The sequence below is a fragment of the Bidens hawaiensis genome, unplaced genomic scaffold (assembly GCF_021521415.1).
Source record: "Bidens hawaiensis isolate Kalapana, Puna unplaced genomic scaffold, B.hawaiensis_p1.1 tig00049042_1, whole genome shotgun sequence".
In the NCBI taxonomy this organism is placed as follows: domain Eukaryota; kingdom Viridiplantae; phylum Streptophyta; class Magnoliopsida; order Asterales; family Asteraceae; genus Bidens; species Bidens hawaiensis.
The window spans coordinates 29,013-40,413 of NW_027498774.1; the positions used below are offsets into that span (position 1 = coordinate 29,013).

An 11,401-nucleotide genomic window follows, 5' to 3' on the forward strand; every position below is an offset into this window, starting at 1 on the left:
CGCACATATGGTTGGAACAACCAGAGTCCAAGAACCAAAGAGAGACCTTTGTATCGGCATCAGTTAAGGCCATCAACACATGCTCCTCAACTTCAGATTCACCCATAAGCATGACCTCCTCATTCTCATCAAACCCCACATAGTTAGCTTCTTTTTCACCTGGACATTCATACGAAAAATGTCCGAGTTTATGGCATCGGTAGCACTCAATAGTTTCTTTATTCACTGAAGACCGACCACAACCTCGTCCTCTTCCTCGTGAACCAGATCTTCCTCTTCCTCGACCACGTCCACCACTCGATCCTTCATGTTCATCAACCTTAAGTGTATGCTCATCTTCTTTCTCATTTTTTTAAAACTTTTACTCATGCACAACAAGAGAACTCTGCAGCTCTTCGACAGTCATCTCCTCTACATCCTTTGACTCTTCAATGGAAACGTCAACATACATGTATTTCTCGGATAGTGTTCTGAGAATCTTCTCAACAATTTTCGTATCCGACATTTCTTCACCATTACTTCTTATTTGATTAGAAATGGTCAAAACTCTACCAAAGTACTCCGGTATAGTTTCACCATTCTTCATTTCGAGGACTTCGAAATCTCGTCTTAACTTCTGCAACATCGATCTCTGACCCGTTCATTTCCTGCAAATATTTTCTTCATCGATTCCCAAATCGCCTTTGATGAAGTTCTGTCAAGAATCTGCTCAAACGTCACTCTATCAATCGCTTGATAGAGATAGTGTTTCACCTGCAAATCAACCAATTTTAATTCTTCCAACTTCTTCCTTTGTGCATCACTCACGGCAATGCCAACAGTTGGTTCTTTAATTCCTGAATCGATGAGCTTCCACAACTGTTTTGCTCGCAGCAAATTCTCCATCATTTCACTCCAGTGTTCGTAGTGACCATCGAACACCGAAACTTTCATGTGATCTTCACTTGTTGTCATCGATCGTCTTCTCAATAAACGAAGATTTGAGTTTTGCTCTGATACCAATTGATAAATTATATCAATGGTATGCAAGATACTAGCCAAATGCTTAATTCATTACAGAGCCAAAAAGGCTATTAAATACACAAACAAAACTGAAAGAGACGTTACAAACTAAAAAGGAGCTAGACTAGGAAATAAGACCGGAAACAAACTTTGAACTAAAGTAAAGGAGGACCAAGAAAAACCCACGTGCATGCTTGACTTATTCTTGTTATTCCATGCAAACTTTAACCTTCTAGAAACAACTAAAACTTCCAACAGTTTGTATGAAAAATTTAAGTCGTTACTCTAGAAGTAAAGTCTTGTAACACCTACTTTTAAAAGAGAACGTCATCGTTATTTCTAATTAATATATTTAATTATATATTTAAGGCATTATTCAAACACATAACATTCTCACATATGAAATTCAACACGAAATATATACAAACTAGTTTTTATCCCCCGTATTACGGGGGTTGTTTTATATTGTTTATTCTAATATTTTTTTTTATTGTATGAATGTTATTAATATACTTATGGTTTGATGATAAATTGTTTCACAAATAAATGAGTCCGGTTTAAAAGCTATATGGTTTTGATAAAACCCAAGACCACCGTTTATTTTTTTTACTATAAAATTGATTTTTTTAATTATAAATAATAATTATGAAAGTTAATAATATACTTATGGTTTGATGAGACCCAAGACCCATTTTTTTACTATAAAATTGGTTTTCTAATTTAAATAATATATATATATATCTTTTTTAAAATAAATAAGATATTAATTTTTAGTATATCCTATTATATAGGATTTTTACATTAATAATTTGATGAGAAATTTTTTTATTTAATAGATGTTATAACCCGTTTAAGGAATATCTGGGTTTGGTAAGACCCATACCAATTAATTCGGGTCAAATGCATGAGAAACCTCTATTTAAAAATCAAGCAAATCTGGTGACTCCAAAAAAAGGGTGAACGACCACATCGCGACACTTATGATTTTTATGTTTTCGTTTATATATATTATAGATACATTACGCAGTTCTTAAAGTTCTCATTATTTTTAAAAAGACACCTTTTCATAAACTTATTAATTTACTTAAAATAAAATATCATTATGTCTTTACATATATATGTATCAAATCCCTCATACACCTACCACTTAATAATTTACAAAATTACCTAACAAAAACAGCCATCAAACCATCTATTTTAAAATAATATTATATGTGTTATGTGTATCTTAGAAGAAAAAAAACCATAATACAGTGCTTATCCGTAATAACATGAAGGTAAGACAGCAAGCAAGTGGCAAGCATTGTAATACAAGAGACGTGCAAATCCAATCCAATCCAATCCAATCCAATCCAATCCAATCCAATCCAATCCAATCCAATCCAATCATGTTCATGTTCACTAAAACTAACCCACTATCTCTACGTTACCTTCATATAACATGACCCTATAAATACCCTTTTGTTTCTTCACTTTCTTCCTCCAAATCAAACTTCACACAAAAAATGGTCACTCAAACTCACACCAAATGCATTCTTTCACCATCCTTCCTCTTCTTCCTCCTAACCGTGTTCCTCGTTTTATTAACCGGAGAATCAAGACCGCCTTTTGCTTGTGACCCCAGTAATCGGGTCACTAGCAACCTCCCATTTTGTCAGGTAAACCTCCCAATAAGGACCCGTGTTAGGGACTTGCTAGGAAGGTTAACCTTGCAAGAAAAAGTTAGGTTGCTAGTGAATAACGCGGCTGCGGTGCCACGACTTGGGATTCAAGGGTACGAATGGTGGTCCGAGGCGCTACATGGTGTATCGGATGTGGGCCCCGGTACGAAGTTTCTCCCGACGTTTCTTGGCGCCACGCAGTTTCCGCAAGTTATTACGACGGCTTCGAGTTTTAATGACACTTTGTGGGAAGAGATTGGACAGGTAATGTGACACATAAATTCCTTATTGTCGTTTGTTTGATAAGATTCGAGTTTTGTCAAATAAAATACCATATATATTTTGTTTTGTTTTTTTGTTTAATTTTATATTCGATCATTAACTATAAACAACAGTATAAAAGTGACAAAAGAAATATTCTCTTTTACTTTCGAAATTAATTGGTGAAATATTTTGATCAACTTTTTATTTTTGATCAAGTTTTAGATACGTAAATAACACGTAAAAAATATATAATATTTATATTTCTTTTACATGTTTCCAATATAAGTCCACATATTTCTTTTGTTTGAACGGCCAAGAAACGACATTTTATTACGTATAAATAAAACTTCTAGAGGTAGGACTAGATTAATATCCATACGTCCGTAAAAGTAAACAAAAGAGGTCAAATGGACCCATATATCCGTAAGTCATAACTACTCTCTATTCTTCTGAATTTTGCTTTTAATAATCTAATTACATTAACTTACCTTTTGTAAATCATTTAATGCTTCTTGTATAAAAAGATATCTATAGTATTTTGAATAACTTATATTTAGGTCATATAGGCATGTACACGATTCGGATTAATATGAATGGGACTTGTTCTTGTTTATTTTCTTAACTTTGATTAATCAAACAAACCAACATGATATCTAAAATCAAACATATATTCTTGTTTATGTTTATTCCTTAAAAAAATAAATATGTTAATGTTTGTTTATATTGTAAACAAACGTAAAAAAACAAACATAAATGAATGTAAATGAACGATGACAAATGTACTTTTGTTAGTCCTTTCACTTCGTTAGTTGATTACCCAAAGCTTTGTTCGAAAATTTGATTTGGGTGATGGGCTGATAATGACAAGTCAGTTAATAATAAACAAATTTAAATAAGTATGTAAACAAATGAACATAAAGAATAAAATAAAAGAACTTTCGTAAGTGCAAATGAACGAACGAGACGCAGCATGTTCATTCCTTTACATAAGTAAAATATATATTTTTTATTTCTGGTTGTTTGTTTATTTAATAAAGAAACTTCTATTTGGTTCTTTACATCCGGATAAGTGGATAACCAAACTGTACCATGGAAAGATAAAGGGGAATAGAGTTGCAAGTTGCAACAAACATTTCCATTTTAATGATTCACTTTTCATGGTGCATTTGTGTTGATCAGTTGATGCCCAATGGCAATACCCAAAACTAGAACCACATTTATGTTTTTCGATATTATTTTGTTAGTACACTTTAAACTGCATAAGTTACAACTCTACAAGCAACAACATTGATTGTCTTTAGACTTTAGTTACGTCTAGGTATCACATCACAAAACGGCTTACTATGTGACATGTGGACCTAAGTAGAGATACATATTCATGATAGCAACTTTAATGCATAAGGTACAAGCTGTAGTTTGTGGATATCTTTGGTACAAGCTGTCATGTTCCCTTTTTTTATTTTTTTAATCAGAACAAGTGGTTTTTTTTGGGCATGTTTATGGCCCATACTTTTTATATTCTTTTGAGTTTTGACACCAATGGACCATTTATTTTGGCCCATAACTTAATTGTGGATTTGTGGGGCATCTTTTACTATAATTAGTTATAACCCATCTTCAAATACTTATTTTATATTTCAATTATTTTTATTTTGACTCTTTTGTCTTTAATAACTAACTTAATTGGACTTCACACCAAACTAGCGAAAGTTGATTTAGATTTGAAATTCTTTGCCTTTGAAAACATATAATTAACTTATCATGAGTGATGCATATATCTCAATCGAAATCACATTGTAAAAAGTATACTCATTTCGGTCTAAAACAAATTTTAGGTGGTGTCAAATGAAGCACGTGCTATGTACAATGGAGGAAAGGCCGGGTTAACATTTTGGAGCCCAAATGTGAATATTTTCCGGGATCCTAGGTGGGGCCGGGGTCAAGAAACACCTGGAGAAGATCCAGCATTAGCTGCTCGATATGCTGTTAGATATGTTAGAGGACTTCAAGGCAATGCGGGCGATAGATTAAAGGTTGCTGCTTGTTGTAAACACTATACCGCGTATGACCTTGATAATTGGAATGGTGTAGATCGTTTTCACTTTAATGCCAAGGTAATTTCTAATATTAATATTTACTTATAGATGCATCATTTATAACACTTTTTGTATGGTCTCACCAAGACCATCATGCACTTAATAAGAGCCACAGTATATAATACACAGACTATGAAAAAATATGTATGAAATTTGAAACAAAAATGCATCATTTTTATTATATAAACAAAAAAGGCTCATAGTTGGCCTGGTGAAATTTATCGTTATTTTAACAAATATAAAAGTATTTAAATTAGAAGGAAAAAAGAAATAGTTTTATGGACTTATATGCTAACTTTTTATAACCGGACTTTAGTTGGACCGCACTAAAACCAGATTTCAGGAACCAAGTATATAACGAACATAAAACTAGGTATAACCTTACTCCTTTGCTTTATACATATACAATATTAATAAGTATGAAACATTTAATAATAAAATATATAGTTTAAAACAATAAAAGTATAACTAAAATATTTTTGAAAAAAAATGGAACGGTCCAACCACTCGGTCCGATTCCCAGTCCCCAATCCGACCTTTAGCTGGTCGGCTCAAACAAAGTAGTTTAAATACACACAACCGGATCAATTATGTGTCTGGCTTTTGGTCCGGCCTATTCATCTGCTCCGGCTCTAAAAACACTACTTTATACTTATGAGAAAAGATCATTTTATAATTATAAAGAAAATATAAACTTTATTTGAAAAAAGAAAAAGTAAAACCTTTGCTAAAATGCATGATTGAACACCCCCAAAGCTAAGAAGGCATATATTTTCTAACTTTATTTCAAAAGATGGTATATATGATTGCTAAAATTACACCTAGTCGATAATGCCACCTTTGTCCGCATTCTGGCATTTGTCACTAAAAAGACTTCTTTTTATATAACGAAACTACAAACACAACTTTCAAGTTACTCTTTTCTAGCAAAATGTGTCACTGTTAGTTTAACAAAAAATATTTTTATACAAAAAATGAAGATTTAACTAGTTCGCAGTTTGTTGCTTGTCTACCTTCAATTTCAATGTAAAAAAAGCAAAATATGGAGTCTAAAGTAATAAGATTTTAAAAAAAGAATGAAAAATTAAAGAAAAGAATGTTCACGTTTAACCGTACCAGCCCATGCCCAATTCTTGGGCGGATCGTTTAACTTTCCCTAGCAGTAGATGTTTGGAGAAGTAATGTTATTGTGTTTGAGTATGTTAAATGCGCCGTTTAACAAAGTCAAAGACGAAAGTTATAATATTTTTGTCTTTAAAGATAAAAAAAGGCTAATTGATGAAATGTCCTTTTATGCAGGTGAGTAGACAAGATTTAGAGGACACATATAATGTACCATTCAAAGCTTGTGTTTTAGAAGGTAAAGTTGCAAGTGTGATGTGTTCGTACAATCAAGTCAACGGGAAGCCTACTTGTGCCGACCCAAACCTCCTCAAGAACACGATTCGTGGGGCTTGGCGTCTCAACGGGTACATTGTGTCTGATTGTGATTCAGTTGGGGTTATGTATACTAGTCAACATTACACGGCTACACCAGAAGATGCAGCCGCACAAAGCATCAAAGCAGGTTCGGGTCAAATTGTTCAAAAATAGTACTTTATTTTATTTTGTTTTATTATGGGTTGCGTTTATATGTACTTTATTTTTCTTTCTAGGCCTTGATTTGGACTGTGGCCCGCATTTGGCGGTTTACACCGATGGGGCTATCAAACAAGGGAAACTAAAAGAGGTTGATGTTGATGGTGCCTTGGCCAACACCTTTGCGGTTCAAATGCGTTTGGGCATGTTTGATGAGCCGAGGCAACCATATGCTAACTTAAAGATATCAGATGTGTGTTTAGGGTCGAGTAACCAACTTGCCCTCGAAGCAGCCCGACAAGGCATAGTTCTTCTAGACAACCGTGGGCATGGCCCACCATTGTCAACCATTCGTCATCATACCGTTGCTGTTATTGGGCCCAATTCTGATGTCACTGTCACTATGATAGGCAACTATGCTGGTATGTATAATGTATTATAGTTAAAGTTCATTTTTTAAAAGGAAAAAAATCTAATCTGTTTTGGATATATAGGTATCGCTTGCGGGTATACAACACCGTTACAAGGTATAGCTAGATATGTTAAAACGATTCATCAAGCAGGGTGTAGTGATGTGAGTTGTAGAGGTAACCAATTAATTGGGGCCGCTGAAGTAGCTGCCCGACAAACTGATGCAACCGTTTTAGTTATGGGCCTTGATCAATCTATTGAAGCCGAAGCAAGAGATCGGGCCAACATACTCTTGCCCGGACATCAACAAGAGTTAATATCTAGAGTTGCAAAGTCCTCAAGAGGCCCGTGTGTGCTCGTCATTATGTCCGGTGGTCCCATTGACATCACTTTCGCGAAAAGAGACCCTCGAATTACGGCTATAATTTGGGCCGGGTATCCGGGTCAATCCGGTGGAACCGCTATTGCTGATATCTTGTTTGGAACAACCAATCCAGGTTACTACGAACCTTTTGAAACTTGGGCTTAGATACTTTATTAGGTCTCATAAAGCCCAATGAACCTAACTAATATGCACATGACATTTTTTTGTTGTTGTAGGTGGAAGGTTACCCATGACATGGTACCCACAAGAGTACTTGGCTAAAGTACCAATGACAAATATGGGAATGAGAGCAGACCCGGCCCACAACTATCCAGGCCGGACCTACCGTTTCTACAAAGGGCCCGTGGTCTATCCATTCGGGCACGGTCTAAGTTACACAACTTTCCGACATTCAATAGCTCAAGCCCCAACAACACTTTCGGTTCCCATGCTATCAGCTCACCTCGAAAATAACAACTCAACAACTCTAACCAACGGGGTGCGGGTATCACATACCAAATGCTCCACCCTCTCCACGGGCCTACACATCAACGTGGAGAATACTGGAACCATGGACGGGACTCACACCGTAATGGTGTTCTCGACCCCACCAGAAGGTAAATGGGCCACCCACAAGCAATTGGTGGCCTTCCAAAAGGTCCATGTGGCAGCCGGTGGGCTCCAACGGGTTGCACTTGACCTTCATGTGTGCAAACATTTGAGTCTGGTTGATCAATTTGGAATCCGAAGGGTTCCAATGGGTGAACACACTCTTCACATTGGTGATCTTAAACATTCTTTAGCCATCAAACCAACAATTGAAGAAATCAATTAAGTATTGATATTGATAATTTTATATTAGACCTTTTACTATTAAAAGTTGCATTTCTACCATCCTACTTTTACACGAGTAAAAAAATAGTAAATGGGGTGTCTAGTAGTGGATTTTAGTTTTCTTGTAATTAAAAAGAAAACTATCAAGGGACTGTAGCCCTATCAAATTGAAGTTGTTGATTGGTGTGTTTCATAAGTGTAATTTACATTGGAAAAATGTGAATAAGCATATATTTTAATGAATTATTGATTTTATTATCTTTCCCTGTGTACTTCTGATTATAGAAAAGAATAGATTTTAACAAAAGCATTTTACTAACTTATGTATCATCTATGAAACAACAGCAGATTATAAACCAAAATAGTTAGGTACTTATAAACTTAGATATGTAAAACAAGCATACATAAATAACAGTTTTGGTCCTTATGGTTTGGTCTGTTTAGCCCATTCAGTCCCCCAAAAAAATCTTGTATCAAATTAGGTTCTAAGATTTCTGTTCTATACCTATTTTGATTTCTGGTCTTAATCCAGTTACCTTTTCTTTAGTTAAAAAACTAAATATGCTCACATGCTCTTCACATAAGGGGCATTTTAGTCCTCATAAATTCAATTTTTTTGTTCAAACAAGAAGGAACACGTTTGGATTGTATATATATGTGATAGATTTGCTTCTTAATAATTTTATATTCAACCTAAATTTATATGCATTATGGTGATTTTAGATAATTTGATTCCTTTGAGTAAATATAATATAATATGAATTTTTGATTTTTAATTCGACTGCAAATTCGAATTCAAATAATATCTACCTCTACCTATACTAATAAAAGAAAATAATTCTGACACATGGCATTATGAGGTTAATTCTCACTATCAATTTCCCTCCAAAATCACAATTCTACTATTAATGAAAAAGAAAAAAAATCTTGGTTCTAAATATAGTTTTGATTATAAATTCAAACTATTAATTAAATTATTAATACAATAAATTATATTCAAAACATAATTAATATAAAAAAATATTAGTATAATAATTATGTGCCATAAATATTATTTTCTTTAAAATTAAAATGTATATATAAAACAGTTTATGTTTAAAGGGTACATTAACATTTAATTTTTGAGACAGCTTCATATTGAAGAAAACTTACATTCAAAAAAAATTTAATATAAAAAAATATTAGTATAATAATTATGTGTCATAAATATATTTTCTTTAAGATTGAAATGTATATATAAAACAGTTTATGTTTAAAGAGTACATTAACATTTAATTTTTTGAGACGTCTTCACATTGAAGAAAGCTATACTAATTTTTTTTTATTTTCTTTACAAATATTTAGTCTTAAAAATCATATGCAAATTTTTCATTTTTTATATTTATTATAAAAATATTGTGATAGTTGAACAACAGTGTGTTTATAAGGACAACATGAAAGCTGATTAAATATGAAAATTTGTTGTCTTTTTTGTCTATGGTCGGGTATGGAACGCATAACATTTTTGTGAAAGACTTTAGTTACATCTTTCACATCAAAACGCCTCATTGTTTTAAATGTTGCTTCCAGTGATATTGTTGTATTATTGTATACCGATAGTAGACCAACCCATTCTCAATTTAAAATTCATATATATTTGATGATATAAAACCAGGGGCGGATCTACAAAGGGGTCAGGAGGGTCCGTTGACCCTCCGGTAACTCTCCGGCGATCGAAAATGTCACTAGTGAGGTCTAATGCTTGATGTTTTTTCTTATGCTTTTGACCCTTTAAATTACGATCAACTGTGTGTTTGAAGTGGAAAAAGGAACGAATATAACATGATCTTAAAAAAGGTTTCAATAACACGGCGGCATTTGATTGTGGGTTTATCAGGTTGAAGAAGATAGGTAAATGAGAAAGTGAAGAAGGGTATATAAGGTATTTACCCTTGGATTTTAAAGTGTACTTGTTATTTAATTGTTTTCTTTTTACTGACTTCTCTCAAATAGGACAAGACTCAGCAATATGATACTAATACTTACTTTTTTATATTATTATTACTTTGCAATTAATATTTATTACATTATTTTGACTTTATCTTCTTTTAAACATGTAAGAGTAAACAATTTCAAATTTTTGTTAGGATGAGTTTAAACTAGATCGGTTTAGTTATAACTTATAGTTCGGATTGTTGTGTTTTGGAGCGAGACATAATTACCATCAAATTGTTTCGGTTTCCAAGGAAAACATAATCGAACCATCATTTATTAGTTTGGGTTGGTTACTTTAGTTTGATTTTGTCAGCTTATTTGTTTTCGCTTTAGATAATATGTTAAAATCATCCCTTGTTGTATATCAATTAGCAAAAATCATAATTAGTCGTATGATAGTGAATGTAATATCTTTTTTTTATTATGACCCTCCTGTCGTAAAGTTCTGGTTCCGCCACTGTATAAAACGACTATATTTGTAACACATATTTTTACGGACTTAATTATCTTTTATTTATTTGTATTAACTTATTTATTGTGATTTATACATTAATTTATCCCGTGTAATACACGGGTTTCTAAAGCTATTTTGATCTTAACATGAGTAAGTAGGAAATAATGTCAATTTATTTAAAAATGCGAACGTAAGAAACAATACCAACTACAATACCAATCTACATAAACAATGACTTATAATAACAAAGAAAAGAACCTAAAAACTACAACAAAAGAATCAAAATCAAGAACAAAATAATAACAGTATATACCAGCAAATACTTATAACAGCAAAAGAAAACATCTAATAATAACAACAAAATATAAATAAGCAAATACTTATAACGTCTCATAATCGAAAATTAGCAAATACGAACAAAAAATAGCAGCAAACACCTATAAAAATAAACATAATCATAACAATAAATTGGTTCTCACCGTTTTCATGTTAAAAATAAAATGTATTTGATTCTGTTTCATATCTTATATGTGTTGTTAAGAATAAATAACACTTGGATAATGGATTGTTGGCCAGAACTACGAGCGTGCATTTTAATATATTTTTTATTCAGCCAATTGGGCCATATGCAAGATAGATTTGGGCGCATATGGCCCATAATATTGCCACAAAATTGATCCAAATTAAAGGGGCTTAATCCAAACTAACGTCTCATTTGTTTCTTGTTTGATCTAGAGACGCAAACACGCAAATACTAACCCAT

The 11,401-nt window shown here is 32.9% G+C and overlaps 1 protein-coding gene across 1 annotated transcript; it reads left to right on the plus strand.

Annotated features, from left to right (window-relative positions):
* Positions 1-2,454: 2,454 nt before the first annotated feature.
* On the plus strand, positions 2,455-8,226 carry LOC143597787 (beta-D-xylosidase 1-like). Its single transcript, XM_077076184.1, has 6 exons — positions 2,455-2,927; positions 4,763-5,041; positions 6,323-6,590; positions 6,679-7,023; positions 7,096-7,509; positions 7,613-8,226. The coding sequence occupies exons 1-6, from the start codon at positions 2,508-2,510 to the stop codon at positions 8,209-8,211; spliced, it is 2,325 nt and encodes a 774-aa protein (XP_076932299.1). The 5' UTR covers positions 2,455-2,507; the 3' UTR covers positions 8,212-8,226.
* The last annotated feature ends 3,175 nt before the right edge of the window (positions 8,227-11,401 follow it).

Coding starts and splice junctions, on each gene's coding strand:
- LOC143597787 (XM_077076184.1), top strand. CDS start 2,508: ATGGTCACTCAAACTCACACCAAATGCATTCTTTCACCATCCTTCCTC. Junction 2,928..4,762: donor TGTGGGAAGAGATTGGACAG/GTAATGTGACAC, acceptor AACAAATTTTAG/GTGGTGTCAAATGAAGCACG. Junction 6,591..6,678: donor CGCACAAAGCATCAAAGCAG/GTTCGGGTCAAA, acceptor TTTTCTTTCTAG/GCCTTGATTTGGACTGTGGC.